The sequence below is a fragment of the Leopardus geoffroyi genome, chromosome B2 (assembly GCF_018350155.1).
Source record: "Leopardus geoffroyi isolate Oge1 chromosome B2, O.geoffroyi_Oge1_pat1.0, whole genome shotgun sequence".
NCBI lineage: Eukaryota > Metazoa > Chordata > Mammalia > Carnivora > Felidae > Leopardus > Leopardus geoffroyi.
Genome location: NC_059332.1, coordinates 113,606,333 through 113,626,001, shown reverse-complemented (window position 1 = coordinate 113,626,001; position 19,669 = coordinate 113,606,333). Strand labels below are relative to the sequence as shown.

General features: G+C 36.9%; 1 protein-coding gene across 1 annotated transcript; it reads right to left on the bottom strand.

The window, feature by feature from the left end:
- Positions 1-1,579: 1,579 nt before the first annotated feature.
- Positions 1,580-19,655, bottom strand: HINT3 (histidine triad nucleotide binding protein 3). The gene is made up of 5 exons (XM_045499485.1): positions 19,293-19,655; positions 10,482-10,599; positions 6,219-6,288; positions 4,120-4,246; positions 1,580-1,983 (listed from the first exon to the last, which is right to left on the bottom strand). Exons 1-5 carry the CDS (start codon positions 19,491-19,493, stop codon positions 1,951-1,953), a joined length of 549 nt encoding a protein of 182 aa, XP_045355441.1. The 5' UTR covers positions 19,494-19,655; the 3' UTR covers positions 1,580-1,950.
- Positions 19,656-19,669: the final 14 nt, after the last annotated feature.

Genomic DNA, 19,669 nt, shown 5'->3' with positions numbered 1-19,669 from the left:
ACAAGTAAAAGACAAATGCTGCTAAGAATATGAGGATCAATGGTTTTCCAAGAAAGAAGGAAAACAACTATGAGAGGGTATAAACATATATAAATTAAATCAGTTGGCTAATCATATTTTTGAAGAGTCCATAAGGCATTTGAGAATTTCTTAAATACCTTACATGTTATCATCATACTGTCAATTATACCATTGCAAACTCACATAGTACAACATGTTGTACATGCAGAAAATTCCTTTTCTGAAAGTGGTCATATTTGATTTCTGCAAACTTGGAACTGCTTATCCGTGTAGGTGCTCAGAGAACTACTTAACAAAGCTGTCCTGGAAACCCTGGAAATCTAATTTTGAGAGCCTATAACGACTACTTCCACTTTCAGTGAATAAAATGGAATGTGAACATTCATTTCAATTATAAAATAAATAATAACAGAAGCAGAACTCAAGAAAAGTACATGTGGGACTCTTGGCCTAACTGAACTCCCGCTATCTACCTACCTAACACTGAGTCTTAAATATTCAGTTCTACTGACAACCTGCTCTCAAAATTGTATTCCTTTCCACAGCCTCTTCTGAGAACTTTATAGCACTTAACACACTACACTACGATCACTGGTTTTGTCTTCAGATTAGCATTTGAAGACAGACTCTCCTCTCTCACTTCTCTATTTCCTGATCCTGGCAGTGTCTGGTAAATGCTAAATGCTCAACAAATGTTTGCTAAATGGATAAATGAATATTTATTTCAGATGCTGTAACTAAATAGGCCAGATGTTGTAACTAAACATTATAATAATTATTTCATTACATAAAACTACGTTTAATATCATGCCAAAAATAAGAAAGAAAACTAATCATCACAGCCTGTTTCTAACATCAAAACTTTAACCCTTGTGTTCATTTATATTCATGCACATGGTATTATTATACGCTGGCACAATGTAGGATAAGCTTTCAGTACCTAGTCTTCATTCACATTCACTATTGTTAGTGTAGATCAGCACAATTCCTAAAGATATAAGTCTCATGAAATGATAGATCAGTAATGCTAACTCTGTGCTATTAAAATAAATTTTCTCACCTAAGCTTATCTATCACTACTTTCTAATCAGGATTTCTTCACGATAAAAGCTAAGCATAACCACTTTTGAATGCTACTTTTCCTTTGGTACAATAAACAAACCATAAAACAACAGTTTCTGTCCAGTTTTAATAACATTATTATAACCACTTTGTATTTCTTCCCCATTTATGCTCTTATGGGTAAAATTCCATTACAGCGACTTCTCTTGGATAACCAAGTTGATTGTTCTTGTAAATTCACCATTAGAAATTATTTTTGTATATTATAGCTTTCAATTTATTACAAAAACATTAGGCTTTCGGAAGTGAAAACCAGCACCCGAAATCTGAGTAAAACGGAATACATATACAATTCTTTCCAGCAATAAGAACAGAGCTCACTATGTAGTATGGTACTATTTGTTTTTAAATTTCGTGTGTAAAATTACAGAACTGTCAAGAAATGGTTACTTTTCCCCCCTTTATAATAATAAAGGCTCCAACAAAGTCGACAAAGTACTTTCTATATCAGTTTATTCTTCATAAATAAATCATGATTATAATTGACTACTGGAAAAATGAAAACATTTGAACTTTTAAAAAAGAAAATAGAGCCCTCCCTGATTAACAGAACTTGTTTTAATGGGATATTATCTACAGTATCTTATACCTTAGACATGTAACCATTAAAACAAAGAAGTTAGTGACAAAGTATCCATGTAACTGTATCACAGATCTCAAGAAACATTCAAAAAAGATTTAAGGCTACCCAGTAATAGCCTCTCATAAAACCCAACAAACCTTACAATGGTAATTAGACTTCAAAGGGACCAAAATATTAGTTTATGTTGAGCCAAGATTAGGAAAAATCTTCCACTGTTGACATTTTCATGTTCTTAGTTTTTCAATCAAACAATCAGCCTGTAATTTTGAAAACATAACATATTTTTAAATTCTAATTATTACAGCCTACATGAAATAATTCTACTGGCATCCCTATTATAATAAGTCACAGCAAAAGAGGTGGATATGACATATTCTGTTCCTAAAAATATCTTGAAAATTTTCTCAATATAATAGTTTTACAAACTATAGTAAAAGGATTCAATACTGTATATAAGTAGGCAGATTTTTATCCACATTGCATAGTTGTTAAAAAGCTTCAATAAGAAAGGGAAAATAAATATAATACTGACATTTTAAAAAGTTAACTAGATGTGCAAGAATCTTAAATGCATAATACTAAGTAAAAGAAGCCAATTTGAAAAGGCTACATACTGTATTTTTCCAGCCATAAGACATTCTACAAAAGGCTTAAAACTGTGGAGACATTAAAAAGATCAGTGGCTACACAGAGGATTTTTTCAGGTAGTGAAACTATTCTGCATTATACTATAATGGGGGATACATGTCATTACACTTTTGTCCAAACCCATAAAATATACACTACCAAGAATGAACCCTAATGTAAATCACGAACTGTGGGTGATAATGATGTATCACTGTAATTTCATGGGTTATAACAAATGTATCACTGTGGTATATAGGATGTCTATAGTATGGGGGGCAGAGGTTATATCAGAACTCACTGTACTTTCCATTCAATCTTGCTGTGAGCCTAAAACCACTCTAAAAAAAAAAAAGTAAACCAAAGTCTTCTGATTATTATTTCAAATACTTTTCTCAAACATCTTATATATCTGAAACATCATATAAGAGATTTTGAAATAAACCTTAATATCTTTCTCTTAATTTTCTTCAAAGTCTCATAATACATACTGACAGATTTAAGAAGACTTCAGATTCACAGGATGAACCATTAACAGATCCTATAACTTACAATGTTCATTCATTTTTTTCTAACTAAAAAGTCATGTAAGGAAGTATAGTTAAAAACCCTACAAGAATATATTTTAATGAGTTTTTTATTATAAAAGCATGGATAGTGTAGAAAATCAAAAATACAAATAAGGAAAAACATTCCTTTTTTAATCACACTGATTTTTTTAAAGAGACCACACCAACTGCCCTGTCAAACATCCACTTTTTAAATTTTGAACACATACACACACACACACACACACACGCACACATATGTATCTTAAATTATTTTTAAATGAATCATCTGGACAAGTTAATTAGAGGGATAAGTTTGAAATATGAAGTTTCTAGAAATCATGCTTTTTAATTTCTTGTGTACCATGGCTATAATAATAATATGCATTAACTAACAGTAATTATTTAATTTGTAATTCAGTGATAATTTGTATATGGCAACTACAGGTCACCTTAACATCACGGACACAATAGCAACTGGTATATTACTTAGTCAAGTGGCCTTGGAAGCATAGTCACTTATCAACTAAGGCTTGACTGTCCAGCAACAGGCCTATAATCAGCTGAATTCTATTCTACTTTTGCACTAGCAAAACAGAATTCTGCATTTTTTTAGGCTCAAAGCTTCCACCTCAGATCTGACAGGAGATGCTACTACTGCAGTCCTTTTCTAAACTAGAAAATTACAAAAATTCATTTCTATAATAATATTGATGATGATAACAAAGGCAGCAGGTAATATTTACTAGCACTATTTGCAAGGTAGTTTTAAGTGCTTTACATACAAATTATTTTATCAATCCACTCATCAACTCTACAGGTAGGCAGTATTCCTTATCGGTAGGTAACAGATAAAGAACTTGGGCCTTAAAAAGTTTACGTGACTTGCACATAGTACCTCAAATAACTAATGGAGCCACAATTTCAATCCAGATTGGACCCTGGATTCTAAACTATTAATGCCATGGCTCTTTTATATCATACCCACTGCCTGCAATGGAGAGACTTAGCCATAGCTTCTCTTCCTACAGATACGATAACCTGGAAAATCCCTCAAATTAAAAATATTATTTTGCATACATTCGAGCAGTATGTTAAAAGAGATGATCAGGTCTATGAGAGCTGTAAGTGCCTAGTGTTGCCAAAAAAAGAAGATCTACAACAAAAAGGTCAAATATTTTAAATACTTTTGTATGCAGCTACTACAATAGTAACACTTACTGTGATAAACCAATAGGAATTCACTTTATAAACCAATTTTGATAAGAAGCCAAGTTGATCGACAGGTGCCAGAACATGAAGGTGCAAGTGGGAAATGGAACAAAAAGGCGGCATATGGAAACCCATTCTAAAACAGAAAGGTAAGAGATACTTGGCAAATCACTTCTACAATAGTTTAAAACTACTTTTTTTACGATAAAACACATAAACATTTAGGACGTCCCAAACAGGTTACCAGTCAAGTATCTTTTACTGCCTTCTTTCTATACTTAAAAGTATTCACAATTCCTCCTCTTTTCATGAAGTTCATAGTAACAAACTCTTCATCAAGGAAGGGCTTAAAGGCATACTATGCCTCAGTAAAACCTTGATGAATTCTAATTTGGCATTATGTTTTATCACCTTGGTCCTTAACATTTTAACCTTTAATTTTCCTAAGATATGGCTCTGCAATGAATCTTTAAAAAAAAAAAAAAAAAAAAAAAATTACAGGACACTCAAGTAGAAGGGTTCCTTTATTCCAGGACATAGCCAGTAGATGGTGTGCTTTCTCCTTTAATAGTGATTTCCTTACCAACCAATATTTCACTAATGAGATTAATTATACCATTATTTTAAAAATTTTATTATCACTCAAGTTTCTTAATAATGAAGATAACCTAATTATTCACAATTTATCTGCTTTATAAAACAGTCATAAGAGAATTCCTTGGACTACTAACAAATTTCTACTAAGAAATGTGATTCTACCTCTTAAAAATAAGTTCACAGTTTTGTAAGTCCACTTAGCAATTCTGAGTGGAGCAAGGCATACCTGTAAGAATAATCCAAGCCTAGGAATATTTGCCTGCTCAAATATTTGTGAGTCTCCATTAAAAAACACACAAACAAACAAACAAAAAACTCCAGTGAGTGGAGTGTAGAAGGAAGGCATGGGAGAAGGGCTATGCTGCAGCAACAGTATAGCTAACAATGTGGAGTCAGATACACAAGACAGATTGAAAAGCTTCCATCACTACTGAGAAAAGGAGACTGGGTCTTCCCTCCATGAAACAGGAGCTCACATAATATAGAATCAACTAATCTAAAAGGTAGAAGCGACTCAAGGGTTCATCCAACCCTTTCATTTCAAAGATGGGGAAGCCAAAATCCAGAAAGTGGGAGACTTCCCAAGGTCCCCAAGTAAGGAAGTGGTAGAGACAGGCTTGAGACTCAGGGCTCTTGACTCTCATGGTGCCGTTCATTCTTCTAGTACACACTCCTGTGACTGGAAAGGCAATGTGCTGCTTTTGGCCAAAGGGTCTCAAATACTATCTGTTCCTTGTCATTATCACTCTTGAATGGTGCTTAACAGATTTCAGAGCGTTTTCTCACACGCCATCTTATTTGAGCCCATAGGTAGGCAGAGCAGGTGTTATCTTGGAGAGGTTAAATGTCTTCAGGTAGCACAGCCAGTACAAGCACAGTACTCAGCAAGTAGCACAGATAACATCAGAATTCAGATCTCTTTCACTTCCAGTTCTGATGTTAGATGTGATCTCTGCTACACCTGCCTTGCTACTCCTTTGGTCACACTAGGCAAAGTCACAAGTCTTTTAAAAAGGAAAAAACCCACTATTTAGATTAATTAAAATAATTGCCAAGTTGAATATTTTTATTACATGCTTTTTGCTCAAACTTTGGTGAATGCCAGAGTTCAGTTCAGCAGGGAAAAAATTCAAGTAGTTTCACACGACAAGTACAATAATATATTTTTAAATCATACAAAATATTTTCTAAAGAAATTCAATTTACACACAATTTTATAGAAAAACACATCTTGAACAAAGAAAAGTAGACTCAACTATTTTACCTATGCACTGCTTAAATATATTTGTCTGTCTAAACTATGAGTGGCAATCATTAGAAAATCTTGAGACATGACAGGAAGAAGACTTATTTATTAAATTTACACTACCACTGAACAATGAATGCTTCACTCTCAGGAAAACTGCATTTAAACCAGGCTCTCTGCCGCCTCTGCTCTCATTTCCCACGAAGAAACAATATTTCAGAAAAAACAATTGCATATATTGGTTTCTATCTGCAAGTACACATACCTGGCATTTTTGAAGTCAGTGAAATTATTCCTTTCAAGAATGCTTTTTCCAACAGTTACCATGTTCTCAACTATAAAACAGAAAAGAAATGACATTACACAGCAGGAGACATTACTAAGTTGTAATTAATATTAATTTTTAGGGTCCCAATCAAAAGTTGTATCAAATGGGTAAGCATTTAAACCACCTGTTTAATAGTTTTAAGTTACTGAGAAGTTTGCCCATCAGCACTGAAATGAAGGTTCAACCTATCACAAAGCGTCATGTATAGGTTGACTTTGAACAGCTGTTAAGGGGTACTATCAAGTGACTACTTAGGACATCTGATCCTACTGAAGTCTAATTCAAATCATAAGGAGACCAAGTAATAAAAAAATTACTTGAATTAAGAAAAGACAGACAGGAAAACTTTGAATTTGTCTTTCAGTCAAAATTAGAGATATGATAGCACTTTGTGTCAGGCCACCTTTGACTAGCTAAATGTTTGTATAATTGTTTTGGCTTCCAAACTCTCTCTGCCTTACTGTCTTTATTATCTTGGTCTTTTATGGCCTTTGGATGGAAATATGCTTCCCATGAGAAAAAATTTGGTAACCTGCAATGTCCAAAGCACAATGCCAAGCTTTAGACCCCTTTTATTTCTGAAAGGTGTAGTCAAGTATTTAGAAGAGGAAGAAATGAGAATCTACAGAAGATGGTTATCATAAAGAAGATTATAAAATTATTGCTAATTTTTCTTCTCTAAGTCAGGCTTGAGCCAGGAGGATGACAGTAGCATATCATCCAAAAAAGCTCATTACTTCAAGCAAGATTGTATCTTGTTTTCTTTTAACATATTCCCAAGATCCTAGACATGGGGGTAAAGAATGTTTTTTTTTTCTTTTAATTGCTTTAAAGCAATGCTTTTAACAGTACCATATTATAAAGTGTGTAGATGTAATATATATGACAACAATAACACAAAGTGTTGCAGAGTTACATTTTTCATGAATTGCTACAATGTGAAGTCTAAGTAGACTGTGATAATTACACAATGTATATTTTAATCTCTCTAGAGCAACAATTTTTTTTTAATATGAAGAGGAATACATGAAAAGGCATGAGATAAATTACAGTGGAATTATAAAATATATATATATATATATATATATATATATATATATATATATATATCTGATCAACCACAAGAAGGAAGGAAAGAAACAGAGCAATAACAAAAAATGGGGCATACAGCACCTGGGTGGCTCTGTTGGTTAAGGGTTCAACTCTTGATTTTGACTCAGGTCATGATCTCATAGTCATGGGATCCAGCCCCGTGGCAGGCTCCATGCTGAGTGTGGAGCCTGCTTGGAATTCTCTCTCTCTCTCTGCCCCTCCCCAGCTCATGCTCTCTCTCTTTCAAAATAAATACATTTTTTTAAAAATGGGACAAACAGAAAACAAATGGCAAGACAGGAGACCTAACTGAACTGTATCAATAGTTACATTAAACATTTATGAACTAAACAATTAAAAGTCAGATTTTCACATTAAATTTAAAATATAATTATAAATAAGCAAGACCCAAGTCTATTGCTATCTTCAAGTCTTTAAATATTAATATTCAATTGGTTCAAAGTATAGAAAAAGATACCCAATGTGAACAATAAGAAAGTTAAAGTAGCTAAATTAATATCATACAAAATAGACTCAAGAAATATTCCCAGAGATCAAGAGGGACATTTTACAATGATAAAAAAGGCTCAATTCATTGAGAAGGCATGACAATCATAATTATGTATTCACTTAAAATCAAACTCAAAATACATGGAGTAAAACCTATTGTCTCCTTTACATTTCACTGTTATGTCTTCTTTCTTTATACTTGGTTTTGACTGATTCACCTTTCTAGCATCCTAAGGAAGAAACTTAGGTTATTGGTTTTAAACCTCATTTTCTTTTTTTTTTTTTTTTTTTTTTAATTTTTTTTTTTTTTTTCAACGTTTATTTATTTTTGGGACAGAGAGAGACAGAGCATGAACGGGGGAGGGGCAGAGAGAGAGAAGGAGACACAGAATCGGAAACAGGCTCCAGGCTCTGAGCCATCAGCCCAGAGCCTGACGCGGGGCTCGAACTCACGGACCGCGAGATCGTGACCTGGCTGAAGTCGGACGCTTAACCGACTGCGCCACCCAGGCGCCCCAAACCTCATTTTCTAACATAAACACAGACAGCTATAAATTTCCCTGTAGGCATTGTTTTGGCAAATTCCACAAATCTTGATATGTTGGATTTTTGTTACCAATCAATTCAATATTGTTTTCTTTGACCTATTTATTTAGAAATTATTTAAAAGTATGTTAATTTAAAAATACTTAGTGCTATTCTAGATTTTATTATTTTTCTACTTTAATTCCATTGTCATCTGAGAACAGATGTTATAAGATTTCAATCATTTGAAATGTATTTAGACTTAGTTTACTGCCCAGAATATGGCCTACCTTGGTGAACATGTGGTCTCAACAAATTGTGTATTCTATAGTTAAGTGGAGTTCTATAAATATCAGTTATAATCACAGTGCTTGTGACAGTGTTATTGAACTCTTCCATATGCTTATTATTTTCCCAACTTTATAAACTGTATAAAAATATTAATTGCAAGATCTTTTTTTTTTTAAGTTTATTTACTTTGAGCGAGAGAGAGAGCAAGCTGGGGAGACCCAGAGAGAGGGGGAGGGACCTAATCCCAAGCAGGCTCCACACTGCCAGCATGGAGCTCGATCTCACAAACCACAAGATCATGACCTCAGCTGAAATCCAGAGTGGGATGCTTAACAGACTGAGCAACCTAGCACCCTGAAAGAACTTTTAAACTTTTATTATGAAACTATCAAAATATAAACAAAATCAGAAAGAAACCACAAACACCTACCATGCTGCTTCAAAATTGGTAACATTTTATTTGCAACAATTATAACAACTTTCAATAAAATAGAAGAAATATTAGAAAAAGAAAACCAAGCATGAACATATTTTTCGCTCCTTAAAAACAGTATAAAAAGGAAATACTTAAGGCATGGTAGCTGTTGCTTGATATTAAATATTGCATATATATTGGCCTTTCCCTGCTGGAATGAGTATGGAATGTACTCACAGAATTTAAGATGACTAAGGCATTTGGCAATATGGAGAATAAACAATTTAAAAATGGGTAATTCAGTAGTCTAAACACTAATGAAGTACACATCAAAGTTTTCCCTCAAAGATATTTCTTATTCCCCTTCAAAAAAAATCTGGCCCAGGGGCGCCTGGTGACTCAGTCAGTTGAGCATCTGACTTAGGCTCAAGTCATGATCTTGTAGTTCATGAGTTCAAGCCTCACATCAGGCTCTGTGCTGACAGCTCAGAGCCTGGAGCCTGCTTCAGATTCTGTATCTCTCTTTCTCTCTCTGCTGCCCCTCCCCGGCTCTCTCTCTCTCTCTCTCTCTCTCTCTCTTTCTCAAAAATAAATAAACATTTAAAAAAATGAAAAAACAAACAAAAAAAAAAACACCAAAATAATCTGGCCCAATTTATCTATTTTATCGGCTACTTAATTTACTGACCAAACTAATCCCAGACCCTGTTGGCAAAGGCTATCAAAACATATATGAAGTGAACTTAGAAATGTCTTAGTAAATGATAACTGGTAACTCACAGAAATCATGAGTAGGAAAATACAGGATAATCCTATAAGGATAAGATTCAAAATCTTCTTTTCAGAAGTGAAAAATTCATTGCTAAACCTCATAACTAAATTTTGGTGTCAGTTCATCTACACCAGAAGCTTACAAGGGAGGTACCAATATGGTCTCACTCCCAGGCAATATGAGCTTCTAGGCCATATCACAACTTATTTGCTTGTTATTTTTTAAATAGCATCTTCCATTTCCAGAGTCGAGAAAAGCCATCACTTAAAAAAACATAAAGAGGCATTATCTTTTAGAGATCTTAAAGATTAAATAATATGATGTCTGGAATTTCAAATCCAGTGGGAGAAGGTTAACAGATGAAAAAAATTGGCCACGAGTTAATAAATGTTGAGCTTGGGTGATGAATATATGGAGACTACATTATGTTCTTTATTTTTGTATATATTTGAAAATTTTCACAGTGGAAATTTCGAAGAGTCATAATGCTCCTTTTTCATAATACCTGCCAGACTTGTTCTCTTTTAACTGTCATGGCCATCACTGATGCCAACTGAAAATGATATAACTAAGAAGAATACTACTGTCCTCTTACCCAGTTCTATGTGATCTTTCTTTAGCTCTCTGCAGTTTCCAATATGCTTTTTTGGCACCACAAGATAATGATGAGGTGCTGCTGGTTTGATATCTTTGAAGCAAACTAGGTCTTCATTCTGAAGGAGAAAACATATCGTTTGTTAGTGGATTTTTTTTTTTTAAGAATTTCCTAATGCTGTTCTGGCATGTCTTGAATACCATAAATCTCAGTCTGATAGGGAAATAGTACTTACGTTACAACTAAGCCCACCTGGGCAATTTTGTGAATATGCATTTAGTCCACAAAGACAAGCCTTACTGCCCTTCATGACATGCTCATTTATTCCAGAAAATGAGAAGATTTATATAAAGCTAATTTCAGGAAAAAAATTATCAATGAAGTTAATTAAAACTTCATTACCAACAATAATAGAGTTTTATTTTCATTAGATATTTCTCCATCTCTACCTACCTAAGGGTCTTTCACTCTTAATATGTACTTCTAAAGTTTGACTACAGAAACATAGCGAGATTGATAAATTCTTTTTCACTTGTACAATTTTTTTACAAAATAGATATTCCTCAATTATAACAAGAAAATCATCTAGCATCTACATATATTACCTTTTTAAACATTTTTCCATAAACTGTATATAAATACATTTTTATTATATTTGCAACATTAAAAAGCCTTTGAAATACTAAAACAAACTCCAGTATATTGTACTAAGTGTCCGATCCATTATATCGGAAGGTAAATTAGCGCAATTACTGTGGAAAACAGCATGAAGTTTCCTCAAAACATTAAAAACAGAAATACCATATGGTCCACCAGTTCCACTACTGTGTATTTACCAAAAGAAAATGAAAACACTAATTCAAAAACATATATGCACCTCTGTGTTTAGTAGAGCATTATTTACAATAGCTAAGATATGCAGGCAACCCAGGAATCCATCAATAGATGAATGAATAAAGAAGATGATGTATACACACAATACATTCAGACATAAAAAAAGGACATTTTTGACAACATGGATGCACCCAGAGGGTGTTCTTATGCTAAGAACAAATTGGTGGTTGCTCAAAGAAAGGGCAGGGGGGCAAAACAGGTGAAGGAAATTAAGAGGTACAAAGTTCCAGTTATAAAATAAGTTATGGAGATGAAAAGTACAGCATAAGGAATATACTCAATAATATAGTAATGTTATATGGTGACTACACTTACCATGGTGAGCACTGGGTAATGTATAGAATTATTGAATTATTATTTTGTACATCTGAAATTGTCATTGTGTGTCAACTACATTTCAGTAATTTTTTTAAGTCAAAATTAAAATCACTATAAATCAGTATATCAACAAGTTTCCCTCAGAAAAATTCCCAGAATACACTGTTGCTCATTAGTTCTCTGTTTCAAGATCAAAAATTCAATTTAATGAGGGCCTCATATCCTTACCAGTAATCTTGGTTTCAATGAGAACAATGGTGAAAGTCCATTGTACATATTATACCATGAACTTCCTTATCAGGAGCCATACTGCTCATCACCTAAGGTTCAGGGGACTGACAAGTCAACTTTTGATAAGACCACACTTCAGAAAATGAGACTTTTTTGTCTACTTTAGTCCTCAGGAGCGCCATGATTGAAATGGAAGGCAGCAAAAACAGGGTATTATGTGTCCCTTTCCTATCTCAAAATTTCTATAAAATGCCCACAACATAATTTTATTAAAACAGTGTTTGGGGTGCCTGGGTGGCTGAGTTGGTTAAGCGTCTGACTCTTGATTTTGGCTCAGGTCATGACCTCACAGTTCATGAGTTCGAGCCCTGTGTTGGGCTCTGCACTGATAGCATGGAACCTGCTTGGGGTTCTCTGTCTCCCTCTCTCTCTGACACACCCCTGCTCACAATCTCTCTCTCTTTCAAAAATAAACATTTAAATAATAATACTAACAATGTTTAATTATTGACTTTGTTGCTGTCCTCACTTAACGTACCCTCAACCCAGATTTGCAAAAACAAATAGGCACAACAACATGAAAATCTTGAATATTATCCAGCTTTTAAGAGTAACTTGTCTATGTATCCCTTTGAATTATCATTTTTGTATTCTTTGGATAAATACCTAGTAGTACAATTGCTGGATCACAGGGTAGTTCTTTCTCTTTTTTTTTTTTTTTTTTCAACGTTTATTTATTTTTGGGACAGAGAGAGACAGAGCACGAACGGGGGAGGGGCAGAGAGAGAGGGAGACACAGAATCGGAAACAGGCTCCAGGCTCCGAGCCATCAGCCCAGAGCCCGACGCGGGGCTCGAACTCACGGACCACGAGATTGTGACCTGGCTGAAGTCGGACGCTTAACCGACTACGCCACCCAGGCGCCCCAGTTCTTTCTCTTTTTAACTTTTTGAGGAAACTCCATACTGCTTTTCAGAGTGGCTGCACCAGTTTACATTCCCACCAACAGTGCAAGAGCACCCCAATGTCTATAGCAGCATTATCTACAATAGCCAAATTACAAAAACAGCCCAACGGTCCACTGAGTGATAAATGGATAAAGAAGACGTAGGGCGTGTGTGTGTGTATGATATATATAATATATATATAATGGAATATTACTCAGCCAAATCTTGCCATTTGCAATGATGTGGATAGAGCCAGAAAGTATTATGCTAAGCAAAATAAGTCAGAGAAAGACAAATACCATATCCTTTCACTCATATGTGCAATTTAAGAAACAAAACAAATGAGTAAAGGGGTAAAAGGAAGAGAGAGGCAAACCAAGGAACACATTAACTATAGAGATCAAACTGATGGTTACCAGAAAGGAGGTGGGTGGGAGGATGGGTTAAATAGGTGATGGAGATTAAGGAAGGCACTTGCTGTGATGAGCACCGGGTGAAGTATGGAAGTGCTGAATCACTATATTGCATACCTGAAATTAATATTACACTGAATGCTAACTAACTTGAATTTAAATAAAATCTTTTTATTTTTTTTAAAGAGTAACTTGTCGGGGCACATGGGTGACTCAGTTGGTTAAGTGTCCAACTTCAGCTCAGGTCATGATCTCACAGCTTGTGAGTTTCGAGCCCTGCATCAGGCTCTGTACTAACAGCTCAGAGCCTGGAGCCTGCTTTGGATTCTGTGTCTCCCTCTCTCTCTGCCCCTCCCCTGCTCATGCTCTGTCTCTCCTGTCTCAAAACTAAATAAACATTAAAAAAAATTTTTTTAAGTGTAATTTGTCTATAAGATGAGGATGGGGAGGAGGGGGAAATGGTTACTTTTAAGATCCTGTAGTAAACTTAGCCTATGCAATCAATGATTGAATTAGATTTCCATCAAGCTTTCTAAAATATTGAAATTGGCCCTCTGATGTTACCCTCTCTCCCACTGCTACTACTGAACCAGCCATTATTTAGACTTTTTTTTTTTTTTTGAGAGACAGCACAAGCAGGGGAGGGACAGAGAGAGAGGGAGAGAGAGAGAATCCCAAGCAGGCTCTGCCCTGTCACTGCAGAGCCTGATGTGGGGCCCAAACTCACAAACCATGAGATCACGACTTGAGCTAATAAAATCAAGAGTCAGGCGCTTAACCAGCTGAGCCACCCAGCTGCTCCTTTTAGACTCTTCATTTTAAGAAAAACTTTCTCCTATTACAAAGATACAATGACAAAAAAGTATGAAATGATGCATATACAAAGCTATCCTTTACAGCATGATTTGTGATAGAAAAAGAAAGGAAGGAAGGAAGGAAGGAAGGAAGGAAGGAAGGAAGGAAGGAAGGAAGAAAGAAAGAAAGAAAGAAAGAAAGAAAGAAAGAAAGAAAGAGAGAAAAAAAGAAGAAAATAACCCAAGGGTCCATAATTCAACTAGGAGACTGGTTGAATAAATTATAGTAAATACATACGATAAAGTAATATATAGCCATAAAAGGGAATGAGGATCTTTATATACTTATGAAATGATTGCTGAAAAATATTTTTTTGAGAGAGAGAGAGAGAGAGAGAGAGAGAGAGAGAGACAGCATGCATGCGCAGGATAGGGACAAAAGGAGAGAGAATCTTAAGCAGGCTCCGCACTCAGTATGCAGCCCAATGCAGGGCTCAATCCCATGACCCTGGCATTGTGACCTGAGTAGAAATCATGAATCAGAAGCTCAACCGACTAAGCCACCAGGAGTCCCTGAAACATACTTCTAAGTTAAAAAAATAAATAAATAAAGCAAGAAGCAGGAGAATTGTTAGGCCATCTCTCGTGTAAGAAAGAAGAATACAAAATTAAACATACACATACATATTCTCACAATGGAAGAAGGATAAACCAAAAATATGTTTTTTAGTTTCTTGTGAAGGAAGAGCAACAGGGTAAAGATGACAAGAGAATGGATGCTACATTTTTCCGAATGTACTTTTCTTTACAATTTTGACTTTAAAACATGAATATTTAACATACTTTTTGGACTTAAATAGAAAAAAAAGGTAATCCTTAAAAACTGAAAACAAACAGAAACAAATAATCCTAACTGTATGCCATGTTGATAACACAACTACACAAAGAAAGATATTTCAAGTAACTCTAAAACAGAATTTTGATTCTCCATTACTGACAACCACTAAGTGAGAAGTTTTCCTTTAGGCTTTCAACGCAGATCACAGCGAGCTTGTCAAGTATAGGACATGCCATGTTTATCCTTGAACTTCAAGTGAATAACACATAGTAAACCTGAAAAACTGTTTAATAAATAAATGTGAATAAATGACAGAAGCTTAAATACAAAGATAAAGCTATCAATGCTCCCTCCTCTAATCCTGGAAAGAAAGAAAGAAGGAAAAGAAAAGAAAAGAAAAAAAAAGAAAAGAAAAGAAAAGAAAAGGAAAAGAAAAGAAAAGAAAAGAAAAGAAAAGAAAAGAAAAGAAAAAAGAAAAGAAAAGAAAAGAAAAGAAAAGAAAATGGTGTTGGGGCACTTGAGTGGCTCAGGTGGTTGAGTGTCTGACTTTAGCTCAGATCGTGATCTCGCGGTTCTTGAAACTGATCCTCACATCGGGCTTGCTGCTGTCAGTGCAGAGCCCACTTTGGATCTTCTGTCCACTCTCTCTCTGCCCCTACCCTGCTTGCTGTCTCTCAAAAATAAATAAACATTTTTAAAAAAAATTTTTAAATGATGTCATTATAATTTTTACATACTTTTCCAATAAGAGATGGACTTTCCATGATCTTTCAGTCTGTCCTTGCAAAACACCTTAAGTTGGAATTTTGGCCACTGTTTGATTTTAACAGTGTTTCTCAGCCTTTTTTCATTATCATCCCCCTAAGGAAACTTTATAGATTTTTTTTTTCTAATTGCTCCCCTCCTCTGATATTTTAGAACCACAGCCATTCGGACATCCATTTATATCCTATATGCTATGCCTGTATTTCATATATATAAATAGTAAGCTTTTTGCCCCTGCCCCAGGCAAAAACATCAATTTTTAACACTTTTGAGAATGCACAGATTAGACAAACAGCTAGTCTCTCTTGACCTCATTATACCACTGAATCTAAGCAATGTAGGCTAAGCATCCACTTACATACAACAAATAAACTGCGGTGAACAGGGTAGGTAGGTACTCAACCTCCATTGCAAATACTTAGGTGTCTTTAGTACTTCAGAAATTTTAAAAAGCCAAAATCCCCAGATGGAACTCAGCTCTTGCCAATTAGATGTACTTCAGACCTAGGTGCTTTGACGAGCTAACCTGAAGCAAAGCCATCTTTCTGTTGCTTCGGCTAGTTCCAGCCGGCGAACTGGTCAGCTGTAGAACTACCCAGTTTCCTTTTTCTTCCTTTCCCCTCCCATTCCAATGTCTAGTCAACAGTTTCCGGGAGTCAAGAGACACACAGGAGACACCCCTTGTTTTGTCGCCATGGCCTACCGGTGTGGAGCTAGCAGGTGCAGTAGAGCTCTGCCGCTGTGTTGTTGCTCAAAGAAGAGTAGAAATATGTAGGTGCTACTGGCCTTCGTTGTCCAGAGGTCAGAAATGCAAAACATCCTGCAAGAGGCGGAACAGCCATGCACAATGAAGCAGAATCCAGCCCAAACTGCCAACAGTGCTCCCACTGGAGACACCGCTCAACAGTGGCAGTCACACTGCTTCCTCACCTCTGGGTCACACCTCAAGAGACCTCTTCCTGAAGTCTCAGCTCCAATGGCAGTCACCTTCCTGACTGTGGCACAGGAAATGGCTCCTCAGGGCTCCAGTTCTGCAAATACTGTTCTGGATGTCATTCTTGAAGGCTTTTCTAGATCCTGTTCCTTCAGCCCTTGCAACGACTTTTTTAGCAACTAATTCCCTATATGAAATCCATTTCTGCTTTAAATAACTAGTTTTTATTTCTGCAACTGACCCCTAATATCTAAAGCAAATTAAGAAGAAATAACATTTGAAGGAACATTTCAGTACCCTGCCATCTGAGGTTTGATTTAAGAAGGGGGAGGACATCAAAGTTAAACTAGTATTTCCTCGGTGTGGTCTCAAGCAAGGTGAAAATAAACATCTAGCCTTGTGTTTCTCAACCATTTCTTCACTGTCACCCCTCAAAAGACATTCTTAAGACTTCTTTTCCTGATTCCACTGTCACGATAGTTTAATACCTCAGATTACGCTTTTTCTGTTTGTGTCCACTATGTTTATCTTTGCCTCATACAAAAAGAGTAAGATACCGCGCCCCAAAACCAACTTTTATCCCCTCAGAAGTGATATCTCCCCCACTGAGAATGTGTGGTCTAGTATTTGTTTAGTCTCTTCAGTATACAACAAGAAAACACTATATGGATGCTTATGGAGTGAGGAACCTTCTCTAGCTTTTGCCAGAAAGGTTTCCCAGACTGACCCACACATTATGTTAGTACCTCCAGTGATTCCAAATCAATGTTCTCCTCTGTACTTAATTATAAATCTACTCCACTTTATATAAACCCAATAGTTTCTAAATATTTATTTCTAAAAATAAACATATGAATTAATATAGGAATATAATGTGTATAATACAAAATACATAGGCTAAAGATTAGGTTCTCTTTTTAAAAACATAAATCTTTAACATTTAATGAGCTCTGATATATCAAATCATTCTAGATTCAATTGTAAAAAGATCTGCACCTTTTTGAGGCACTATTGTACAAGCATGTGCATCTTGCTTATGTTCTGTATTGCATGGACTAATGTCTATATTCATCGTGTGCCCCCTAGATAGGGTATAAAAGTAAAAAGTGTTTGTCTAATTTCCTCTATAAAAATGTCCCAGGCTTTTCACATAATTTTCTCTGAAAATGTCCTTCACAAAGAAAAAACCCTGACCTTTGGCCAAGAAAAACAACAACAACAAAACCTGTGATACAAGTTTGGGCCATCCCACTCCCCCCCCCCCCAACTATTTGTAGACAAACTTTTTACACTACTAGTATCTATTATCTCCTAGTTTTCCTCATCATCGGTGTTGGAGTGTGCAAAATTTAAAAGCAGTCCCTGGGAATCTACGAAATACTGAATTCTGTGAAGTTAAGAACCTCACTTTACCTCTATTTTAAATTTAGTAAAATAAGAAGTGAATGAAGGAGGAGAGCTTGGTGGTCCCTGCTGACTCTGTGGATCAGCTCAAGAGGCCTACTTGGCAGACAACTGACTACTGGGTCTCCCCCCCCCCACCCCCCCCCCACCCCCGTCAGCTGCTGCCTGTCTTCACTCCTTCCCCCATTCAGCACAGATGTCAAGGTCCATCACTTCAGCCCTCTGTCAGCCATAATTTCTTACGTTTGTTCCACTGCCCTTCCGTAACACCCACAGAGCCAAACCCAACCCTGGGTTGACACAACTGACCACCTTGTCTAAAACTAGATTGGGGCTGTGGCTGGTGGGATCAAACCGAACCAAACCCACAGCTCAGCAAAATACTGCAAGCGGCAGAACCACCTCACCAAGCACAGAGCACTGTCATCAGTTGTCTCCTCCGTATTCATGCCACCCTTTAGATTACAAGAGCTGAACACTGACTATCCTTTATCCTATTCGCCAGTGAATCTCCAACACCAGGTGCTTAGAACAGATTCCAGTTCACTTTTAACAAATGCATTAATGATTACTAAAAAGATACCAGAATCTCTGGAGCTGATCCTCCCCAAAGGCTGCTTCTTTAAAGGCAAGTAGAACCGGTAGAAAAAAACGTGTAGCAGGTATCTGTGTGCAAGCATCTGAGCAAAATCTTAGTGCTCTGAAAATCTGCATACATTCCAAATGTCGACACCTGTAGGAACTGTACCCTGCAGTGGAAATCTGCGCCGACTAAGAAATAGTTCGACCTCTGCCCCGCTCCCCCCCGCCCCCAGCCTAATTCCAGTCTCACAAAGAAGCTTTCCCCAATTACCATTATCTCTTTTCCACCAGTTTGCTCCTCAGTAGCAGTAGCAGACTGCGCAGAATTTAAAAGCAGTGTCTAGAAAGGCAGGCGGTGGGGGACACGGCGGAGGAATCCCACAATTAAAAACAGATCACAAATGCTATTTTCTGCCAAATACCTGGTATCAGCAGACAGAAGCCGAAGTGTTCGGCTTTATCACTACAATGTCCTCCCTTCGACACAGCAAGGATACTGCTGGAGACAGTCCCCACTCCGAAAGAAGCAAGTCCGTCATTAACACCACGACACCCAGCCTCCCCAATCCCGGTCCACACCTGTGAGGCCTCCCTCCTTCCCGGGAGCCTGACACGACCGCACAACGGTCCGCCACGCGAGGCCTCGGACCCGGGGCTCCCGCACCCACGCCCCGTCCGCTTCGCAGCCCACCTCACAGTCCAGGAGCTCGGTGCCCGGTTCCTGCCGCCCCGCGATCCTGCAGAACACGCACTTGCTACTGTAGTCCTCGGGCTTCGACGATCTTGCGACAACTTCGGCGGTCTTCGATGAAGACACCTTAGGTTCCGCAGTCGCCGCTGCCTCAGAGCAAGGCTCGGACCCCACGCTGTCGCACCTCTGATCCTCCGCCATCGCACCCGCCCCGGGTGGCCAAGAGCTATGACGGCTCGGGCACCACTGGCCCTGCGTAGAGTCCGCCTCCTGCACCTCCTCAGTTTTACCTGGAGGCGTCGCCCTTCGCCTGGCGCAGAGAATGGCAGGGAGTTGGGCGCACGCGCTGATCCAGGATGACGATAGACAAAGGGCGA